General features: G+C 53.3%; 1 protein-coding gene across 1 annotated transcript in view; it reads left to right on the top strand.

Moving 5' to 3' along the window:
• PREPL (prolyl endopeptidase like) overlaps positions 1-23,365 on the top strand; it is a 102,403-nt gene that overhangs the window by 23,722 nt on the left and 55,316 nt on the right. Inside the window, exons 5-8 of the mRNA XM_075339192.1 lie at positions 1,520-1,723; positions 1,855-1,978; positions 9,613-9,829; positions 22,554-22,739. Coding sequence (XP_075195307.1) covers positions 1,520-1,723; positions 1,855-1,978; positions 9,613-9,829; positions 22,554-22,739 — 731 coding nt within the window. The remainder of the gene's footprint in view (positions 1-1,519; positions 1,724-1,854; positions 1,979-9,612; positions 9,830-22,553; positions 22,740-23,365) is intronic.

Below are 23,365 nucleotides of genomic sequence, written 5' to 3'. Positions count from 1 at the left end.
GTCCGGGTCTCGTAGTGAACTTTATCTAAAGTCCGGCTGAACCTGCCGAACCGAACTTCCACGGGTCCACGCATCTCTATATATAGCAAATAAGCCGGGCACTACCATGCTCGGGTGCTCGTAACTACTGATGAGCGGGCACTACCATGCTCGGGTGCTCGTAACTAGTGACGAGCGGGCACTACCATGCTCGGGTGCTCGTAACTAGTGATGAGCGGGCACTACCATGCTCGGGTGCTCGTAACTAGTGATGAGCGGGCACTACCATGCTCGGGTGCTCGTAACTAGGGATGAGCCGGCACTACTATGCTCGGGTGCTCTGTACTCGTAACTAGTGATGAGCGAGCACTACCATGCTCCGTATTTTTAATGAGCTTTCAGACGCCCAGTCGGGCTTCCCATTGACTTCCATTATACTCAGGTACTTGAGTGCAGCCCGTCTGAGCATCTGACTGCTCGTTAAGAATACGAAGCACCCGAGCATGGTAGTGCTCACTCATCACTAGTTACGAGTACTGAGCACCCGAGCACGGTAGTGTCCGCTCATCACTAGTTACAAGTACCGAGCGCCTGAGCATGGTAGTGCCCGCTGATCACTAGTTACGAGTACTGAGCATGGTAGTGCCCGCTCATCACTAGTTACGAATACCGAGCATGGTAGTGCTCGCTTATCACTAGTTACGAGTACCGAGCATGGTAGTGCTCGCTTATCACTAGTTACGAGTACAGAGCACCCGAGCATGGTAGTGCCCACTCATCACTAGTTACGAGTACCAAGCACCCGAGCATGGTAGTGCCCGCTCATCACTAGTTACGAGTACCGAGCATGGTAGTGCTCGCTTATCACTAGTTACGAGTACTCAGCACCCGAGCATGGTAGTGCTCACTTATCACTAATAGCAAATCACCTGGCTCAATGAAAGTATCTTCTAAGTGCTATCCACTCACATTACTAAAAGGACCATGAGCTATCTGAGTACACACTAGTTTAGGTGTCATGAAAAATACAGTTCTATTAAAGATTTAATGCAAAACACACACGATTAAAAATACTTTTGTGCTACTTTCAGAACTCGCACCGGCTGACTATAAGCGGCCAGAATGATCTCCCTCCTGCTGTAACCAAAGGTCCCTCGTCGGCACAGATAAATTATCAGCACCACGAAGTATAAAGTGAAAATATGTTGTCAAACAAAGCCTCCGTCTGAGGAAACCACATGTATGGTAGCATTATACATGGGGACATACAGAACCCTACTTCCCCTAAGTGTCTCTCTTTGTATTGGTTTCTTACACTATCTCGCGCCTTGTCTCACACCAGTTTGTCGGGGCTGGCGGCGTAACAGCAACAACATTCTGCAGGGTTTCTAAGGGTTTTAAAGCCAAAATTCTGTAAAAACAAAAAACAAACATCTGAATGAATCTTTATCCAAATATTTGTATATTAACACTCATAAACCACGCCGTCAGGACGTTTTTTTTATTCATTCATTAAATATTTTTTACGCTTTCCTAACAGGAGAAGATGGCTCAGAGACGGTGTTCAGTCCTGGAGATGCTTGGTTTCAGGATTATGTCATTCAGCGTGTCCGGGTTTCTCCGGCTCAGAGTTATTTGGCTGTTACTCTGAAGGGCTTGGATCGTGAGGAGTCCACCTGTGTAGTGGTGAGAATGGAGGGACGACCACAGATTGTGTGCAGCATACCCAATGTGTTTAGTTGTGGTAAGTGACTACGCCGCCCATATTAACCTCCTGTAGATGCCGGCATGGCCAGTTTAAACCAATGTGAGATAGAGTATCGGTAGTGCTGGATGTCGGCAGACATGTTAGACTCTACTTGCTCCTTTCTGCAGAATGGATTACAGACAGCGTCCTCTTTCACACCTGGCAGGATAATCTCCAGTGCCGCTCTGTGTATGCAACTGAATTCAGTGGAGAAAGTAGCACCAGACTGGTTTATCATGAGGAGGATCACAGGTAATTGGAGGAGATATCTCCTTAAAGGGTCACTACACTGGGCAAAAAAAAAAGTCTCTGCAATTATTTCCTTAATAATTTTTTTTTATTATGTCTCATTTTAAAACTGAGAAATGGTGTATATATAGAAATATTAGCTCAGTCATGCCCACCCACCTGAGCCACCCTCCCTCTCGTCCGCATGAGCCTCCCCCTCCTCTCTTCCTCTCGCCCGTGTGAGCCGTCCTCTTCCTCTCGCCCATGTGAGCCTTCCTCTTCCTCTCGCCCGTGTGAGCCTTCCTCTTCCTCTTGCCCGTGTGAGCCGTCCTCCTTCCTCTCGCCCACGTGAGCCATCCTTTTCTTTCGTTGCGCTCTCTCTCACCCACATGAACTTCCTCCACCTCCCTTGGAGACGAAAAGGAAGACCATGAGCCGCCCTCCCTCTTGCCCGCATGAGTCTCTTCACCTCCCCTCAACTGCATGAGCCGCCCTCCCTCTCTGCCCCCCGTCTCTAGCATGAGCCGCCCTCCCCCTCGGCCCTCCTCTCTCCCACATGAGCCGCCCTCTCTCTCGGCCCCCCTCTCTCCCGCATGAGCCGCCCTCCCTCTCGGCCCCCCTCTCTCCCGCATGAGCCGCCCTCCCTCTCGGCCCCCCTCTCTCCCGCATGAGCCGCCCTCCCTCTCGGCCCCCCTCTCTCCCGCATGAGCCGCCCTCCCTCTCGGCCCCCCTCTCTCTAGCATGAGCCGCCCTCCCTCTCGGCCCCCCTCTCTCTAGCATGAGCCCTCCTCTCTCCCGAATGAGCCGCCCTCTCTCTCGGCCCCCCTCTCTCTAGCATGAGCCGCCCTCTCTCTCGGCCCTCCTCTCTCCCGAATGAGCCGCCCTCTCTCTCGGCCCCCCTCCCTCTCGCATGAGCAACCCTCCCTCTCGGCCCCCCTCTCTCTAGCATGAGCCGCCCTTCCTCTCGGCCCCCCTGTCTCTAGCATGAGCCGCCCTCTCTCTCGGCCCTTTTCTCTCCCGAATGAGCCGCCCTCTCTCTCGGCCCCCCTCCCTCTCGCATGAGCAACCCTCCCTCTCGGCCCCCCTCTCTCTAGCATGAGCCGCCCTTCCTCTCGGCCCCCCTGTCTCTAGCATGAGCCGCCCTCTCTCCCGCTTGAGCCGCCCTCCCTCTCGGCCCCCCTCTCTCCCGCATGAGCCTCCCTCCCTCTCGGCCCGCCTCTCTCCCGCATGAGCCGCCCTCTATCTCGGCCCTCATCTCTCCCGCATGAGCCGCCCACCCTCTCTGCCCTCCTCTCTCCCGCATGAGCCGCCCTCCCTCTCGGCCCTCCTCTCTCCCGCATGAGCCGCCTTCCCTCTCGGCCCTCCTCTCTCCCGCATGAGCCGCCCTCCCTCTCGGCCCTCCTCTCTCCCGCATGAGCCGTCCTCCCTCTCGGCCCTCCTCTCTCCCGCATGAGCCGCCCTCTCTCTCGGCCCCCCCCCCTTCCCGCATGAGCCGCCCTCTCTCTTGGCCCTCCTCTCTCCCGCATTAGCCGCCCTCTCTCTCGGCCCCCCTCTCTCCCGCATGAGCCGCCCTCTCTCTCTGCCCTCCCTCTCGGCCCTCCTCTCTCCCTCATGAGCCGCCCTCCCTCTCGGCCCTCCTCTCTCCCGCATGAACCGCCCTTCCTCTCTGCCCCCCTCTCTTCCACATGAGTCGCCCTTCTTCTCGGCCCCCCTGTCTTCCACATGAGTCGCCCTTCCTCTCAGCCCTCTCTCGGCCGCTTTCTTTGGCGCTCCATTGGGAGACCCAGACAATTGGGGTGTATAGCTATGCCTCCGGAGGCCACACAAAGTATTACACTAAAAGTGTAAAGCCCCTCCCCTTCAGCCTATACACCCCCCGTGCTGCCACGGGCTCCTCAGTTTTTATGCTTTGTGCGAAGGAGGCAGACATCCACGCATAGCTCCACAGCTTAGTCAGCAGCAGCTGCTGACTATGTCGGATGGAAGAAAAGAGGGCCCATAACAGGGCCCCCAGCATGCTCCCTTCTCACCCCACTCTTGTCGGCGGTGTTGTTAAGGTTGAGGTATCCATTGCGGGTACGGAGGCTGGAGCCCACATGCTGTTTTCCTTCCCCATCCCCCTTAGGGCTCTGGGTGAAGTGGGATCCTTTCGGTCTCCAGGCACATGAGACCGTGCTCCATCCACAGCTCCTGAGGACTCTGCTGGATAGGAGCCGAGTATCGTTCAGGGACATGGCCCTGCTACTTTGAGGTACTCTGTGTCCCCGTGGGGACCGCGCACAGCAACACTCCAGCATTGCTGGGTGTGCTAGTGCACCGGGGACCGCGGCGCTGACTGCGTTTGTGCCTTTACACACTGCAGCGTCGCTGAGTGTGTTAGTGTATGGGGACTGCCGCGCTGACCGCCGCTGCCATTGTTATCACTGCGGCGCGGCTGGGACTGTTAGTGCGCCGGGGACTTCCGCGCCGACCGCGCTTATACGGCGGCCGCGCTTATAACTTTAGTCCCCGGCTTTTGCGGCCTAGTCTCATTCTTTTCCCGCCCCCAGGCCTGCCAGTCAGGGGAAGGGCGGGACGCTGTAAAGGACGTCAGCAACTGAGGCTGGAGCATGCTTTGCATACTCCACCCCCCTCACTGTGCACAGTGGGGCACCAGATTCCCGCACTTTCTAGGGCACGCCCACGGCCCCCTCCTCTCCTCAGGACGCCGGCAGCCATTCCTGTCAGCTCTGCTAACGCTGGAGAAGGGAGACAAGCTCAGGGAGACCCAGGCAGGAATTCTGGTGACCACACAACCGCATTGCGCGGGCGGTAAGCAGCACCTAGGTGCTGGCCCCACTGGTGCAGAAGTGTACTTATAGATTATATGATTATAGGCTATACTTTACACTGTATGGTGCACGGTTGTTTTTGGCTATATACCCTCCTGTATTGCTCAGAGGAGACAACAGCATGTCGTCCACAAATAGCAAGGGTGCCAAAGCACAGACTTACTATGCTGCCTGTGCAGCATGTACGGCTATACTGCCGGCAGGTTCCACTGACCCTCATTGTGTGCAATGCTCGGCCCCTGTGGCACTTACTCAGCCGGAGCCTCTGCTAAGGGTGGCCCAGGGAGAACCACCTGTTAACACTGTCCAGGTGACAGGGACGGAGTTTGCAGTTTTTACTGAAAGACTTTCTGAGACTATGGCTAAGATATTAGAAGCCTTGCAGTCCAGGCCGGCATCTCAAGCCATGGGCACTGTGAAATCATTGCCCCCTGGTTCCCCTCAGTTGGAACAACAATGTTCTCCCGGGGTGTCTCATAGATCCCAGGGTGAGGTCTCTGACATAGAACGCAGTCCCAGACCGACTAAGCGAGCTCGCTATGAAATCCCCTCGACATCATCACATTGTTCAGGGTCTCAGCGAGAGGACTCTCTGTATGATGAAGCGGAGCTAGCTGATCAGGATTCTGATCCTGAAGCCGCTCTCAACCTTGATACTCCTGATGGGGACGCCATAGTGAATTATCTTATTGCGTCCATCAATCAAATGTTGGATATTTCTCCCTCAGCTCCTCCAGTGGAGGAGTCAGCTTCTCAGCAGGAGAAATTCCGTTTCAGGTTTCCTAAGCGTACAATGGGTATGTTTCTGGACCACTCTGACTTCAGAGAGGCAGTCCAGAAACACCGAGCTTGTCCAGATAAGCGTTTTTCCAAGTGCCTTAAGGATACACGTTACCCCTTCCCCCCTGACGTGGTCAAGGGCTGGACTCAGTGTCCCAAGGTGGATCCTCCAATCTCCAGACTGGCGGCTAGATCCATAGTTGCAGTGGAAGATGGAGCTTCACTCAAGGATGCCACTGACAGACAGATGGAGCTCTGGTTGAAATCCATCTATGAAGCTATCGGCGCGTCTTTTGCTCCAGCATTCGCAGCCGTATGGGCACTCCAAGCTATCTCAGCTGGTCAGGCGCAAATTGACGCACTCACACGTACGTCTGCGCCGCAGGTGGCGTCCATAACCTCTCAAACGTCGGCATTTGCGTCCTACGCTATTAATGCTGTCCTGGACTCTGCGAGCCGTACGGCGGTTGCAGCCGACAATTCGGTGGCAATACGCAGGGCCTTGTGGCTACGGGAATGGAAGGCAGATTCGGCTTCCAAAAAGTGCTTAACTGGTTTGCCATTTTCTGGCGACCGCTTGTTTGGTGAGAGATTGGATGAAATCATCAAACAATCCAAGGGAAAGGAAACATCCTTACCCCAGGCCAAACCAAAAACACCCCAACAGAGGAGGGGACAGTCGAGGTTTCGGTCCTTTCGGGGGGCGGGCAGGTCCCAATTCTCCTCGTCCAAAAGGCCTCAGAAGGATCAGAGGAACTCCGACGCATGGCGGTCCAAATCACGCCCTAAAAAGACCGCCGGAGGTGCCGCTACCAAGGCGGCTTCCTCATGACTTACGGCCTCCTCACACCGCATCCTCGGTCGGTGGCAGGCTCTCCCGCTTTTGCGACACCTGGCTGCCACAAGTAAAAGACCGTTGGGTGAGAGACATTTTGTCTCACGGTTACAGGATAGAGTTCAGCTCTCGTCCTCCGACTCGATTCTTCAGAACATCTCCGCCTCCCGAGCGAGCCGAGGCTCTTCTGCAGGCGGTGGGCATTCTGAAGGCAGAAGGAGTGGTGGTCCCGGTTCCTCTTCAGCAACAGGGTCACGGTTTCTACTCCAACCTGTTTGTGGTTCCAAAGAAGGACGGGTCTTTCCGTCCTGTTTTGGATCTAAAACTGCTCAACAAACACGTAATGACCAGGCGGTTCCGGATGGAATCCCTCCGCTCCGTCATCGCCTCAATGTCCCAAGGAGATTTCCTAGCATCGATCGATATCAAAGATGCTTATCTCCACGTACCGATTGCTCCAGAGCATCAGCGCTTCCTGCGCTTCGCCATAGGAGACGAACACCTTCAGTTCGCGGCACTGCCGTTCGGCCTGGCGACAGCCCCAAGGGTTTTCACCAAGGTCATGGCTACAGTAGTTGCGGTCCTCCACTCTCAGGGTCACTCGGTGATACCTTACTTAGACGATCTGCTGGTCAAGGCACCCTCTCAAGAGTCATGCCAACACAGCCTCAACGTTACTCTGGAGACTCTCCAGAGTTTCGGGTGGATCATCAATTTTCCAAAGTCAAATCTGACACCGGTCCAATCGCTGACATATCTTGGCATGGAGTTTCATACTCTTCCAGCGATAGTGAAGCTTCCGCTGGACAAACAGCGTTCACTACAGACAGGGGTGCAATCTCTCCTTCAAGGTCGGTCACACCCCTTGAGGCGCCTCATGCACTTCCTGGGGAAGATGGTGGCAGCAATGGAGGCAGTTCCTTTCGCGCAGTTTCACCTGCGTCCTCTTCAATGGGACATCCTACGCAAATGGGACAGGAGATCCGAATTCAGTCGGACAACTCCACAGCGGTGGCTTACATCAACCACCAAGGTGGAACACGCAGTCGGCAAGCCTTCCAAGAAGTCCGGCGGATTTTGATGTGGGTGGAAGCCACGGCCTCCACCATCTCCGCAGTTCACATCCCGGGCGTAGAAAACTGGGAAGCAGACTTTCTCAGTCGCCAGGGCATGGACGCAGGGGAATGGTCCCTTCACCCGGACGTGTTTCAGGAGATCTGTTGCCGCTGGGGGATGCCGGACGTCGACCTAATGGCGTCACGGCACAACAACAAGGTCCCAACATTCATGGCTCGATCTCAAGATCACAGAGCTCTGGCGGCAGACGCCTTAGTTCAGGATTGGTCGCAGTTTCAGCTTCCTTATGTGTTTCCCCCTCTGGCACTGTTGCCCAGAGTGTTACGCAAGATCAGGGCCGACTGCCGCCGCGCCATCCTCGTCGCTCCAGACTGGCCGAGGAGGTCGTGGTACCCGGATCTGTGGCATCTCACGGTCGGCCAACCGTGGGCACTGCCAGACCGACCAGACTTGCTGTCTCAAGGGCCGTTTTTCCATCTGAATTCTGCGGCCCTCAACCTGACTGTGTGGCCATTGAGTCCTGGATCTTAGCGTCTTCAGGATTATCTCAAGAGGTCATTGCCACCATGAGACAGGCTAGGAAACCAACGTCCGCCAAGATCTACCACAGGACGTGGAAAATATTCCTGTCGTGGTGCTCTGCTCAGGGTTTCTCTCCCTGGCCATTTGCCTTGCCCACTTTTCTGTCCTTTCTTCAATCCGGATTGGAAAAGGGTTTGTCGCTAGGCTCCCTTAAGGGACAAGTCTCTGCGCTCTCTGTGTTTTTTTCAGAAGCGCCTGGCCAGACTCCCACAGGTACGCACGTTCCTGCAAGGGGTTTGTCACATCGTCCCTCCTTACAAGCGTCCGTTAGAACCCTGGGATCTGAACAGGGTGCTGATGGTTCTTCAGAAACCACCGTTCGAGCCAATGAGGGATATTTCGCTCGCACGCCTTTCGCAGAAAGTGGTTTTTCTAGTAGCAGTCACTTCACTTCGGAGAGTGTCTGAGCTAGCAGCGTTGTCATGCAAAGCTCCTTTCCTGGTGTTTCACCAGGACAAGGTGGTTCTGCGTCCGGTTCCGGAATTCCTCCCTAAGGTGGTATCCCCCTTTCATCTCAATCAGGATATCTCCTTACCTTCTTTTTGCCCTCATCCAGTTCACCAATGTGAAAAGGATTTGCACTTGTTGGATCTGGTGAGAGCACTCAGACTCTACATTTCTCGTATGGCGCCCCTGCGCCGCTCGGATGCACTCTTTGTCCTTGTCGCTGGCCAGCGTAAAGGGTCACAGGCTTCCAAATCAACCCTGGCTCGGTGGATCAAAGAACCAATTCTCGAAGCTTATCGTTCCTCGGGGCTTCCGGTTCCCTCAGGGCTGAAGGCCCATTCTACCAGGGCCGTGGGAGCGTCCTGGGCCTTGCGACACCAGGCTACGGCTCAGCAGGTGTGTCAGGCAGCTACCTGGTCGAGCCTGCACACTTTCACGAAACACTATCAGGTGCATACCTATGCTTCGGCAGATGCCAGCCTAGGTAGGCAAGTCCTTCAGGCGGCGGTTGCCCACCTGTAGGACGGAGCCGTTACGGCTCTATTATGAGGTATTATTTACCCACCCAGGGACTGCTTTTGGACGTCCCAATTGTCTGGGTCTCCCAATGGAGCGCCAAAGAAGAAGGGAATTTTGTTTACTTACCGTAAATTCCTTTTCTTCTAGCTCCAATTGGGAGACCCAGCACCCGCCCCTGTTTTTGTGTACACATATTGTTCACGTTGAATGGTTTCAGTTCTCCGATATTCCTTCGGATTGAATTTACTTTAAACCAGTTTATAATTTTTTCCTCCTTCTTGCTTTTGCACCAAAACTGAGGAGCCCGTGGCAGCACGGGGGGTGTATAGGCTGATGGGGAGGGGCTTTACACTTTTAGTGTAATACTTTGTGTGGCCTCCGGAGGCATAGCTATACACCCCAATTGTCTGGGTCTCCCAATTGGAGCTAGAAGAAAAGGAATTTACGGTAAGTAAACAAAATTCCCTTCTTTCTCCAGTCCATGATTGAAACAGATCAGCCTGACATTAACCTTTTGTGTTCTATGCAGGATTACGCACACAAAGCACCTCATCCTAACACCAAATACTGTTTTTCTGTTTTTTTAGGTTTTTTGTAGACCTATATGTTACCAGAGACCGTCACTTCCTCACCATCAATAGTAACAGTAAAACATCTTCCGAGGTCTGGCTTATTGACTGTAGCGCCCCTTTTAAGCCCCCTGTTTTGGTGCAGAAAAGACTGCCTGGTGTGGTTTATCACGTGGAGCACATTAACTGCTTTCTCTATATAGTCACAACGTATGGAGAATCGGCAGAATACAAGGTAACTTCTATCTGCAAAACAGATCTACAGTATAGCAAAATCATTCATGCCGGTCACACTTGGGATATACTCGGTCACTTATGACTATTCATACATTGGGCTGTGCATTGGTGAATTACACATGTGACTTGTGCTCTTGAAAAGGATTATTCACACTTTTTTAGATGGATCTTGTGCATTGCGCTTGTTTTTGCAGTTTTACTAAGGAGAATTTGCATCGATTCTTGAGACATTTAAAACTTTTTTTTTTTCTCTGACGCCTCATTGGGGGACACAGGACCATGGGTGTTATGCTGCCTATCCATAGGAGGACACTAAGTAGATGCAAAAGCATAGCTCCTCCTCTGCAGTATACACCCCCTGGCCGGGCCAGGCAACCTCAGTTTTAGCTTAGTGTCTGTAGGAGGCACTTCCTTTCAAGGTTTGTTATTTTTTGAGGGCGACGGTTTCCTTTTGGGACCGATCTCCCACTACCATCAACGGGCGGGAACGTGGAGTGTCGCCTCCACGTCCCCCCTCCTGCGACGCTGGATCCTGGGCTGAACGACGGGTTCCACAGACACCGATTTTCCAAAGCCCAGGGTAGAGGCCTGTGCCCCTATAGCCCAATTCCTCAGCCCCTCTTTGCAGGCTCTGAGTTGAATATGGCACCGGTGTGACCGGACACAGCAAGCTGACTCTGCTATTTTCACTGCCTGGACGGAAGCGGTGTTTTAAGGTGAGATCCCCCCTGACTGGTTTCCCAGACAAAGGGAGAAAAGACGCTGCAGGGACGGCTCCCAGGACATTTACAGTATTTATTATGAGAAAGTTCCTTGCTGAGTGCAAGGAGGAGAGCCCCAAGGATCCTGAACACACAGTGTTAACTTTTCTCTAGCTTGCTGGATTGAGGAGGGGGGAAGTCACTCCTGTTTGCAGAAAGTCCTGCACAGATAATTTCCTGGTGGCAGGGGAAGGGCACAGAGCTCAGGAACTCAAGCTGTTTATTTGCTCTGTTTATTTGCTCTAGCAGAAAAGCTGTCTGATAACCACTAGTGACAAGCTGTGTGCTGACTGGAGGGAGAGGGAGGAAAACTATCAAAGCTCCCTTCCCGCCGTTTTTTACTACCCACAGCAGGGGGGGGGGGGGGCACACTGACTTCTTCGCGCTCTTTTAGCGCTAAGCCCCGCCCCCCCCAGGAAAGCGTGCGAAGATCTCCACAGAGCTTTCCCCTTCCTGAGGACAGGGCCATCGGCTGATTCTGGTGAGGTGCTTGCTTCACTTGTAGCTCTGCTGACCATTGCTCCCCCTCCTGGCATACTCCTATTAGGAACATGCAGAATTCTAAGGGCACTGAGAGTGCTAAGGCCCTCATAGTCTATTATTCAGCCTGCACTGCCTGCCTCGCTGAGCTACCACGTAAACACACCTCTTCTCTCTGTGAGTCCTGTGCCCCTATAGCCCCCCAAGACCCCCCTGCCACCACCGCCGCAACCGTCAGCCCAGAGCCTAGGGCTCCCAGCCCACCGGAATGGGCACAGTTTCTGTCCCAATCCATGGAAAAACTGTCACAGAACCTGGTGCTGGCTATGCAATGTCAACCTCCACACCCTTCTGGGTCCCTGGACGGAACGCAGCCTGAGGATACCCCTATGGAGGATCCTTCTGAGGTAATCTGGGCACATGCTTCACCGGTTGCAGGGATCAGGAAAAGAGCACACGGCCGGGTGTCTCCAGCGGGCTCTCGCTCGGGAGCACACAGGGCAGGCTCTCCCACACGCTCCACGGCTTCTGAAGAGCTGGAGGAGGGAGAATGCGGTTTATACCAAGAGGATTCTTTGGTTTCAGCCTCCCCAGATGATCAAACTGCAATAGACTCCCTTATAGCAGCAATCAACCAAACTCTGCATGTGGAGGATCCCCCATCCACTACCACTGACCATGCGGTCTCCTTTAAGAGAGCAAGGAAACCCCAAAAGGTTTTCGCTGATCACCCAGAATTTCAGGATATCCTCACAAAGCAAAGGGAGAAGCCTGACAGGCGCTTCGGTAACCGAAAACTCATGGAGTCCCGGTACCCTTTTGCCTCACCTGCCCCTAAGGGCTGGGCCGATCTGCCCTCGGTCGACCCCCCGGTCTCCCGCCTTACCACAAAGACGCTCCTGTCTTTACCCGATGGTTCCTCCATCAAGGACCCGACAGACAGACAGGTGGAGCACCTCGCCCGCTCTGCTTTTGAGGCTGCGGGTTCCTCCCTCTCGCCCTCCTTTGCCTCTGTGTGGGTCGCAAAGGCGATCTCGGTCTGGGCAGAATCCCTTAACACTTCGCTTGAGGAATCCCAGTTCACTCATACCTTCACAGAGGTAACAGCTCAAATTGACGCTGCGGCGGAGTACCTCATGCAGGCCTCCATGGACGCTGCTACCTGCGCAGCGTTTGCCGCCTCAAATACCATAGCCATCCGTAGAGCTCTCTGGCTCCGACAATGGCGAGCGGACTCTGCCTCCAAGAAGTCTCTCACGGGCCTTCCCTTTTTTCCAGACCGATAGTTTAGCGAACGTCTGGACAAGCTCATTTCTGACGCCACGGGAGGAAAGTGTACCTCCCTCCCCCAGCTGAAGTCCAGGACGTCCTTCACCAGACGTCCACAGTCCTCATTCCGCTCCTTTTGGAACTCATTTGGTTGGTCGACATCCCGTGCTGTCCCTGCCACCAGCCGCGGACTACGCAGGGACCGACCTTCTCAGCTCTCCCCGAAACCCACTTCGTCATGGCAGCCTAGACCGAAACAGTCCAGCACTAGGGAGACTCGGCCACGACGTTTTCCCCCCTCATGACTCCTTCGGCGCCCCGGAAGACACACTCATTGTAGGAGGTCGACTGCGGCTCTTTCAACACATCTGGGCTGCCGCCTCAGACGACAAATGGGTGCGAGACCTTGTGTCTTCCGGTTACCACATAGAATTTCGGACCCGATCCTCGAGTCGGTTCTTTCTCTCAAACCCCCCAAAGACTCGAAAACGACGCAAAGCTTTTTTCTCAGCAATCCACTCGTTCCAAACAGCAGGAGTGATAATACCTGTCCCGGACGACGAGAAGTTTGGGGGTTTTTATTCCAACCTCTTTGTGGTCCCCAAAAAGGATGGGTCAGTTCGACCCATCCTGGACCTCAAACACCTAAACAAACATGTGCACGTACGGAGATTCAGAATGGAGTCCCTAAGGTCCATTATTGCATCCATGGTCGAAGGGGAATTCCTCGCCTCCATAGACATCAAGGACGCGTGCCTGCACATACCCATCGCCCCAGATCACCAAAAGTTCCTCCGCTTCGCAATTCAGGACTCCCACTTTCAATTCGTAGCTCTACCCTTCGGCCTTGCCACCGCACCAAGGGTCTTCACCAAAGTCATGGCGGCCGCCATGAGCGTCCTTCACGCCAGAGGAGTAGTCGTTCTCCCTTACTTGGACGACCTCCTCATCAAGGCCCCCTCCTTCCGCGACTGCTTAACCAGCGTACAGATCACTGTGGACACCCTATCCCGCTTAGGGTGGCTAGTGAATATAGACAAATCATCCCCGATGCCATCACGATACATCACCTTCCTGGGCATGTCCCTGGACACCCGTCGGGGCTTGATCTTTCTTCCTCAGGACAAGGCGATCGCTCTTCAACGAGCGGTACGCTGCCTTCTACGTCCTCCGTCTCGCTCCATTCGATTCAGCATGAAAGTGCTCGGCAGGATGGTGGCGGCTATGGAAACAGTACCCTTTGCTCAACTGCACCTCCGCCCACTGCAGCTAGTCCTTCTAGCGGCCTGGGACAAGAGCCCCTTCTCCCTGGACAGACATCTTCACCTGACGCCTTCAGTCAGGTACGCACTCCGCTGGTGCCTTCGGTCCTCATCCCTATCGAAGGGGAGATCTTTTCTCCCAGTGAACTGGCTGGTCCTGACCACGGACGCCAGCCTCCTAGGCTGGGGAGCAGTGTACCGGCACCACACTGCTCAAGGACGTTGGACGCCCCAGGAGTCTTTCCTACCCATAAACATCCTGGAACTTCGCGCGATCTTCCTCGCGCTAGAGCGTTCTGCCCTCTGCTAGTGGGTCGTCAGATTCGAGTCCAATCGGACAATGCGACAGCTGTAGCCTATATCAATCGGCAGGGGGGCACCCGCAGCAAAGCGGCTTATCTCGAGGCCCACAAGATCCTCAGCTGGGCCGAATCGACAGGATCAGTGATATCAGTGATACACATACCGGGGATAGAGAACTGGGCAGCAGACTTTAAGTCGCCAAGGCCTGGCCGCCGGAGAATGGTCTCTCTACCCAGATGTGTTTCTACACATCTGCACTCCCTGGGGCACACCAGACGTGGACCTAATAGCCTCAAGGTTGAATGCAAAGGTACCCGCGTTCATAGCCAGGTCACGCGAAACGCAGTCTATCGCCGCACATGCTCTAGTCTGCTCCTGGCACCATTTCCGCCTGCCATACATATTTCCACCTCTACCCCTGCTGCCGCGGGTAATCAGGAAGATCAAGGCAGAGGGAGTCCCGGTGATACTGATAGCACCGGACTGGCCCAGGCGCGCCTGGTACGCTGAATTAGTACAAATGCTCAGAGACGCACCGTGGCGCCTTCCAGACATCCCAGACTTGCTGACCCAAGGGCCCATTTACCATCAGAACTCCAGAGCCCTGAAGCTGACGGCATGGCCATTGAGACCTGGGTATTAACAAGAGCGGGATTCTTCCCCGCGGTTATTTCCACCATGATCAGCGCCCGAAAGCCTGCTTCATCCCGCATTTACCACCGTACGTGGAAAATCTTCCTTTCATGGTGCAGGGAAACTAACGTCCAGCCTGTGTCTCTGGCCATCCCCAGAATTCTCGACTTTCTACAGTCTGGCTTGCAAGCGGGGTTGGCTCTCAGTTCCCTTAAAGGGCAGGTCTCAGCGCTCTCAATCTTCTACCAATGCCGCCTGGCTCAAAAGCCGCAAGTCAAGACCCTCCTCCAGGGCGTTTCCCATCTAGTTCCCCCGTACAAACGGCCGCTGGAATCATGGGACCTCAACCTCGTTCTGGACGGTCTCCAGAGGTCTCTCTTTGAACCCCTCAAGGAATCCTCCCTTGCTCTTCTGTCCTGGAAGGTAACAGTCCTGGTGGCAATTACGTCCATCAGACGGGTTTCGGAGCTAGCAGCACTCTCTTGCCGCGAGCCTTTTCTGATCTTTCACCAGGACAAGGTGGTTCTGCGCCCCCTTCCGGATTTACTTCCAAAGGTTCTTACCCTGTTTCATTTGAACGAGGACATTGTTCTGCCTTCCTTTTGTCCATTCCCGGTTGATAGGGTGGAAAGGTCTCTGCATGCGTTAGACCTCGTCAGAGCTCTCAGATATTACATATCCAGGACAGCCCCCTTTAGGAAAACTGACTCTTTGTTCGTCATTCCTGAGGGGCCTAAGAAGGGACAGGCAGCTTCAAAGGCGACTCTGGCTCGCTGGATTCGCTCTGCGATACAGGAAGTCTACCGCTTGCAACTCGAGCCCATTCCTAGTGGGCTGCGGGCTCATTCCACGCAAGCAGTTGGCGCTTCGTGGGCCATTCGGCATCAGGCTTCAGTGAAACAAGTGTGTAAGGCTGCGACCTGGTCTAGCCTACATATGTTTTCAAAGCATTACAGAGTCCATACCCAGGTTTCAACTGAGGCAAATCTGGGTAGAAAAATTCTGCAAACGGCAGTAGAGCACCTCTCTCAGTAGGCGCTCCAGGCTGTCTGGGACTGGTTCCTAGTCCTTGGGTTGTGTTGTCTTCTTTTGTGTTTCCCACCCATGGACTGCTTTAGGACGTCCCATGGTCTTGTGTCCCCCAATGAGGCGTCAGAGAGAAACGGATTTTTGTGTACTCACCGTAAAATCGTTTTCTCTTAGCCATCATTTGGGGACACAGCACCCACCCTGTTGCCCTGTTGGGCCTTGGTTCTCTCAGTACCTTATTTGGTTATGACTCTTCTTTTCTCATGTTCCTCTGTTGAGAAGTTTTTACTGTTTTTTTTCTCCTACTGCTTGTGTACTAAAACTGAGGTTGCCTGGCCCGGCCAGGGGGTGTATACTGCAGAGGAGGAGCTATGCTTTTGCATCTACTTAGTGTCCTCCTATGGATAGGCAGTATAACACCCATGGTCCTGTGTCCCCCAATGATGGCTAAGAGAAAACGATTTTACGGTGAGTACACAAAAATCCGTTTTTTTCTTTTGTTTACATCTTGTTGTTTAGGAGACAGACCACTGCTGCTATCTAGCTTACAAATACTGCGCTGAAGCCTGGGTGAGATTAGCAAACCACAACATGGCCATAATATTAAAAAAAAATAAAAAAAAAAAATGGCTGATAAGTACTGTATATTTCTTTGTCGCTCCATTGGGAGACCCAGACAATTGGGTGTATAGCTTCTGCCTCCGGAGGCCACACAAAGTATTACACTTAAAAGTGTAAAGCCCCTCCCCTTCTGCCTATACACCCCCCGTGTATCACGGGCTCCTCAGTTTTTATGCTTTGTGCGAAGGAGGCTGACATCCACGCATAGCTCCACATCTTAGTCAGCAGCAGCTGCTGACTATGTCGGATGGAAGAAAAGAGGGCCCATAACAGGGCCCCCAGCATGCTCCCTTCTCACCCCACTCTGGTCGGCGGTGCGGTTAAGGTTGAGGTACCCATTGCGGGTACATAGGCAGGAGCCACATGCTGTTTTCCTTCCCCATCCCTTAATGGGCTCTGGGTGAAGTGGGATCCTAATTGGTCTCCAGGCACTGGGACCGTGCTCCCTCCGCAGCCCCTGGGGAATCTGCTGGACAGGATCCGGGTATCGTCAAGGACAAGGCCCTGCTACTGTGAGGTACTCTGTGTCCCCCTGGGGGACCGCGCATGGACCGCTTGTGCCATACACACTGCAGCACTGCTGGGTGTGTTAGTGCGCCGGGGACTACCGCGCCGGCCGCGCTTATTTGCCGGCCGCGCTTATAACTTTAGTCCCCGGCTTTTGCGGCCTAGTATCGCATACTCCCGCCCCCAGGCCTGCCAGTCAGGGGAAGGGCGGGATGCTGCACAGGACGTCAGCGCTGAGGGCTGGAGCATACTTTGTATCCTCCTCCCCCCTCACTCAGCACAGTGGGGCATCAGATTCCCGCACTTTCTAGGGCACGCCCACGGCCCCCTCCTCCACACAGAACGCCGGCAGCCATTCCTGTCAGCACTTCTGACGCTGGACAGGAGAGACAACACGGCTCTGGGAGGCCCAGGCAGGGAATCTGGTGATCACACAACCGTTTTGAGCGGTCGGTAAGCAGCACCTAGGTGCTGGCCCCACTGAGTGCCGAAGTGTACATATATATATATGCTTATATGCTATACATTTACACTGTACGGTCGCACTGTTGATTTTTGGCTATATACCCTCCTGGATTGTACTCAGAGGAGACAACAGCATGTCGTCCGCAAAAAGCAAGGGTGCCAAAGCACAGGCTTACTTTGCAACCTGTACCTCATGTGCGGCTATACTACCGGCAGGTTCCACCGATCCTCATTGTGTGCAATGCTCGGCCCCTGTGGCACTTACTCAGCCGGAGCCTCTGCTACTGGTGGCCCAGGTGGAACCACCTGTTACCACTGTCCAGGTGACAGGGACGGAGTTTGCAGTATTTGCTGACAAACTGTCTGAGAGTATGGATAAATGGTCTGCTAAAATACTAGAAGCCTTAAAGTCCAGACCGGTGACTCAGGCCACGGGCACTGTTGAATCATTGACCCCAGGCCCCCCTCAGTTGGAGCAGCAAAGTGCTCCTGGGGTGACCCATAGGTCCCAGGGTGAGGTCTCTGACACGGACCGCAGTCCCAGGCCGCCTAAGCGGGCGCGCTGGGAAATTCCCTCGACTTCATCACACTGTTCGGGGTCTCAGCAAGAGGACTCTCTGGATGATGAAGCGGAGGTAGCAGATCAGGATTCTGATCCTGAGGCCGCTCTCAACCTAGATACACCGGAAGGTGACGCCATAGTGAATGACCTTATAGCGACCATCAATCAGGTGTTGGATATTTCTCCCCCAGCTCCTCCAATTGAGGAGTCAGCTTCTCAGCAGGAGAAATTCCGTTTCAGGTTTCCCAAGCGTACATTGAGTACGTTTCTGGATCACTCTGACTTCAGAGAGGCAGTCCAGAAACACCGAGCTTGTCCAGATAAACGCTTTTCTAAGCGCCTTAAGGACACACGTTATCCCTTCCCCCCCCTGACGTTGTCAAGGGTTGGGCTCAGTGTCCCAAGGTGGATCCTCCAGTCTCCAGACTGGCGGCTAGATCCATAGTTGCAGTGGAAGATGGGGCTTCACTCAAAGATGCCACTGACAGACAGATGGAGCTCTGGTTGAAATCCATCTATGAGGCTATCGGCGCGTCCTTTGCTCCGGCATTCGCAGCCGTATGGGCGCTCCAAGCTATCTCAGCTTGTCACTCGCAGATTAATGCAGTCACACAAGCCTCTGCTCCGCAGGTGGTGTCATTAACCTCTCAGGCGTCGGCGTTTGCGTCCTACGCCATTAATGCTGTCCTGGACTCTGCGAGCCGTACGGCGGTAGCATCCGCCAATTCGGTGGCAGTCCGCAGGGCCATGTGGCTACGTGAATGGAAGGCAGACCCTGCTTCCAAAAAGTTCCTAACCGGGTTGCCATTTTCTGGCGACCGCCTGTTTGGTGAGCGATTGGATGAAATCATTAAACAATCCAAGGGAAAGGACTCATCCTTACCCCAGCCCAAACCAAAGAGACCTCAACAACGGAAGGTACAATCGAGGTTTCGGTCCTTTCGGCCCGCGGGCAGGTCTCAATTCTCCTCGTCCAACAGGCCACAGAAGAGTCAGACGAACTCCGATTCATGGCGGTCTAAGTCACGTCCTAAAAAGACCGCCGGAGGAACCGCTTCTAAAGCGGCCTCCTCATGACTTTCGGCCTCTTCACACCGCATCCTCGGTCGGTGGCAGGCTCTCCCGCTTTTGCGACGCCTGGCTGCCACAGGTACAAGACCGTTGGGTGAGAGACATTCTGTCTCACGGTTACAGGATAGAGTTCAGCTCTCGTCCTCCGACTCGTTTCTTCAGAACATCTCCACCCCCCGAGCGAGCCGATGCTCTTCTTCAGGCGGTGTGCACTCTGAAGGCAGAAGGAGTGGTGATCCCTGTTCCTCTTCAGCAACAGGGTCACGGTTTTTACTCCAACTTGTTTGTGGTGCCAAAAAAGGACGGATCTTTCCGTCCTGTTCTGGACCTAAAACTGCTCAACAAACACGTAAAAACCAGGCGGTTCCGGATGGAATCACTCCGCTCCGTCATCGCCTCAATGTCCCAAGGAGACTTCCTAGCATCAATCGACATCAAAGATGCTTATCTCCACGTACCGATTGCACCAGAGCATCAGCGCTTCCTGCGTTTCGCCATAGGGGACGAACACCTTCAGTTCGTGGCACTGCCTTTCGGCCTGGCGACAGCACCACGGGTCTTCACCAAGGTCATGGCAACAGTGGTAGCAGTCCTACACTCTCAGGGACACTCGGTGATCCCTTACTTAGACGATCTGCTTGTCAAGGCACCCTCTCGAGTGGCATGCCAACGCAGCCTGAACATTGCTCTGGAGACTCTCCAGAGATTCGGGTGGATCATCAATTTCCCAAAGTCAAATCTGACACCGGCCCAATCACTGACATATCTCGGCATGGAGTTTCATACTCTCTCAGCGATAGTGAAGCTTCCGCTGGACAAACAGCGTTCACTACAGACAGGGGTGCAATCTCTCCTTCAAGGCCAGTCACACCCCTTGAGGCGCCTCATGCACTTCCTAGGGAAGATGGTGGCAGCAATGGAGGCAGTTCCTTTTGCGCAGTTTCATCTGCGTCCACTTCAATGGGACATTCTCCGCAAGTGGGACAGGAAGTCGACGTCCCTCGACAGGAACGTCTCCCTTTCTCAGGCAGCCAAAGCCTCCCTTCGGTGGTGGCTTCTTCCCACTTCATTGTCGAAGGGGAAATCCTTCCTACCCCCATCCTGGGCGGTGGTCACGACGGACGCGAGTCTGTCAGGGTGGGGAGCGGTCTTTCTCCACCACAGGGCACAGGGTACCTGGACTCAGCCAGAGTCCTCCCTGCAGATCAATGTTCTGGAGATAAGGGCAGTGTATCTTGCCCTAAAGGCGTTCCAGCCGTGGCTGAAAGGCAAATAGATCCGAATTCAGTCGGACAACTCCACAGCGGTGGCATACATCAACCACCAGGGCGGCACACGCAGTCGGCAAGCCTTCCAGGAAGTCCGGCGGATTCTGCTGTGGGTGGAAGCCACAGCATCCACCATATCCGCAGTTCACATCCCGGGCGTAGAAAACTGGGAAGCAGACTTTCTCAGTCGCCAGGGCATGGACGCAGGGGAATGGTCCCTTCACCCGGACGTGTTTCAAGAGATCTGTTGCCGCTGGGGGATGCCGGACGTCGACCTCATGGCGTCCCGGCACAACAACAAGGTCCCGGCATTCATGGCACGGTCTCAAGATCACAGAGCTCTGGCGGCAGACGCATTAGTTCAGGATTGGTCGCAGTTTCAACTGCCTTATGCGTTTCCTCCTCTGGCACTGTTGCCCAGAGTGTTACGCAAGATCAGGTCCGACTGCCGCCGCGCCATCCTCGTCGCTCCAGACTGGCCGAGGAGGTCGTGGTACCCGGATCTGTGGCATCTCACGGTGGGTCAACCGTGGGCACTACCAGACCGACCAGACTTGCTGTCTCAAGGGCCGTTTTTCCATCTGAATTCTGCGGCCCTCAACCTGACTGTGTGGCCATTGAGTCCTGGATCCTAGCGTCTTCAGGGTTATCTCAAGAGGTCATTGCCACTATGAGACAGGCCAGGAAACCAACGTCCGCCAAGATCTACCACAGGACGTGGAGAATATTCTTATCCTGGTGCTCTGATCAGGGTTTTACTCCCTGGCCATTTGCCTTGCCCACTTTTTCCTTCCTTCAATCCGGATTGGAAAAGGGTTTGTCGCTCGGCTCCCTTAAGGGACAAGTCTCAGCGCTCTCTGTGTTTTTCCAGAAGCGCCTAGCCAGACTTCCAAAGGTACGTACGTTCCTGCAGGAGGTTTGTCACATAGTCCCTCCTTACAAGCGTCCGTTAGAACCCTGGGATCTGAACAGGGTGCTGATGGCTCTTCAGAAACCACCCTTCGAGCCAATGAAGGATATTTCTCTTTCACGCCTTTCGCAGAAAGTGGTCTTCCTAGTAGCAGTCACATCTCTTCGGAGAGTGTCTGAGCTAGCAGCGCTGTCATGCAAAGCTCCTTTCCTGGTGTTTCACCAGGACAAGGTGGTTCTGCGGCCGGTTCCGGAATTTCTCCCTAAGGTGGTATCACCCTTTCATCTCAATCAGGATATCTCCTTACCTTCTCTTTTTCCACATCCAGTTCACCAATGTGAAAAGGATTTGCACTTGTTGGATCTGGTGAGAGCACTCAGACTCTACATTTCTCGTATGGCGCCCCTGCGCCGCTCGGATGCACTCTTTGTCCTTGTCGCTGGCCAGCGTAAAGGGTCACAGGCTTCCAAATCAACCCTGGCTCGGTGGATCAAGGAACCAATTCTCGAAGCCTACCGTTCCTCTGGGCTTCCGGTTCCATCAGGGCTGAAGGCCCATTCTACCAGAGCCGTGGGTGCGTCCTGGGCTTTGCGGCACCAGGCTACGGCTCAGCAGGTGTGTCAGGCGGCTACCTGGTCGAGCCTGCACACTTTCACGAAACACTATCAGGTGCAAACCTATGCTTCGGCAGATGCCAGCCTAGGTAGGCGAGTCCTTCAGGCGGCGGTTGCCCACCTGTAGGAAGGGGCCGTTTTACGGCTCTATTACGAGGTATTATTTTACCCACCCAGGGACTGCTTTTGGACGTCCCAATTGTCTGGGTCTCCCAATGGAGCGACAAAGAAGAAGGGAATTTTGTTTACTTACCGTAAATTCCTTTTCTTCTAGCTCCAATTGGGAGACCCAGCACCCGCCCCTGTTCCCTTCGGGCTGTTGTTCTTTGTGTACACATGTTGTTCATGTTGAATGGTTTTCAGTTTTCCGAACTTCCTTCGGATTGAATTTACTTTAGACCAATTTATAAGTTTCCTCCTTCCTGCTTTTGCACCAAAACTGAGGAGCCCGTGATACACGGCGGGTGTATAGGCAGAAGGGGAGGGGCTTTACACTTTTAAGTGTAATACTTTGTGTGGCCTCCGGAGGCAGAAGCTATACACCCAATTGTCTGGGTCTCCCAATTGGAGCTAGAAGAAAAGGAATTTACGGTAAGTAAACAAAATTCCCTTCGTTGTGTTGTCTTGCAGCCGTGGTCGATTTCCAAGGCAATGAGGTGTAAAGATAAGTTTTAAAACTTCAAGATACAGTAAATTTCAAAATTGTTTTTTTTTTATTTTGTGTACGCACAATCCGACAGCACATATTTATGAAAATTGGAATAACCCTTTTAATCAGGCTCCCTGCCCGCAAAAGGGAAAAGGGGGCTGAATAGCAAGTTACCCCCACAAAGATAAATAAGATGTATTACAAAAGTGATAAAGAAATACTGTGTTGAATGACTTGCCTTGTGTAGATACGTTCCGCTGGTGCTATGTTCCCTGTGTCTTTATATCTAACCTGAGACGTCACCATTTTATGTTGCAGCTGATGAAGGCGCCATTATACAGTGATATACAGCACTGGACGCCCCTGTACCAGTTACCTGCAGAATCCCGACTGTTGGACATGGAGATGTTGGAGGATCATTGTATCTTGTTTTTAAGACAGAAAAATGAGCTGCACATGTCCGTGACGCCGCTCTCCGGAGAGACGATTTCTCGCTCTGTAAAGGTTCGTCGTGCATACCCTATTAATATCATGGATTGTATTGTTCTAGGTGGCTAATTATATCAATTAGCCTTCTGCTTCTAGCAGGTGTATGTTAAACGCTCTACTTTTTTGCATTTTAACTTAAAGCGTACACAAGGCCATACTAGGGGCTCTGAATTTGTCGTCACTACCCCTACACAAAAAAATTAAAACTGGTTTTGGTTTTGGTGTACTTATCAGTCTAATATCTGCAAGAACTACCCAGATACTCATGCTTTGCAATTTACCATCCACTCCACTATTAATTTATGTTTGCGGACAGTTCCTCTTTGTCGGCATTCTGCCAGCACTATAAGTGTTAAGGGGGCATCATTTTACTGTGATGCAATCCAAATTATGCATCTGCACCCTAAACCCGTCTGATTCCGGAATCAGTTGGCTAGGAGCCAATAATACGTAACACGTCTCCTATTGGATGAACTGTGAAAAGAGCTTATTCTGATTTATATATATATATATATATATATATATATATATATATATATATATATATATATATATATATATATATGTGTGTGTGTATATACTAGCTGTACTACCCGCCAAAAACTAAGCTAATAGAAGCATTTCACAACATATATTTCAAC

The sequence above is a fragment of the Anomaloglossus baeobatrachus genome, chromosome 3 (genome assembly GCF_048569485.1).
Source record: "Anomaloglossus baeobatrachus isolate aAnoBae1 chromosome 3, aAnoBae1.hap1, whole genome shotgun sequence".
Classification (NCBI taxonomy): Eukaryota; Metazoa; Chordata; class Amphibia; order Anura; family Aromobatidae; genus Anomaloglossus; species Anomaloglossus baeobatrachus.
Note: the sequence above shows the minus strand (reverse complement) of the source record. Positions and strands in the feature narration are given on the sequence as shown.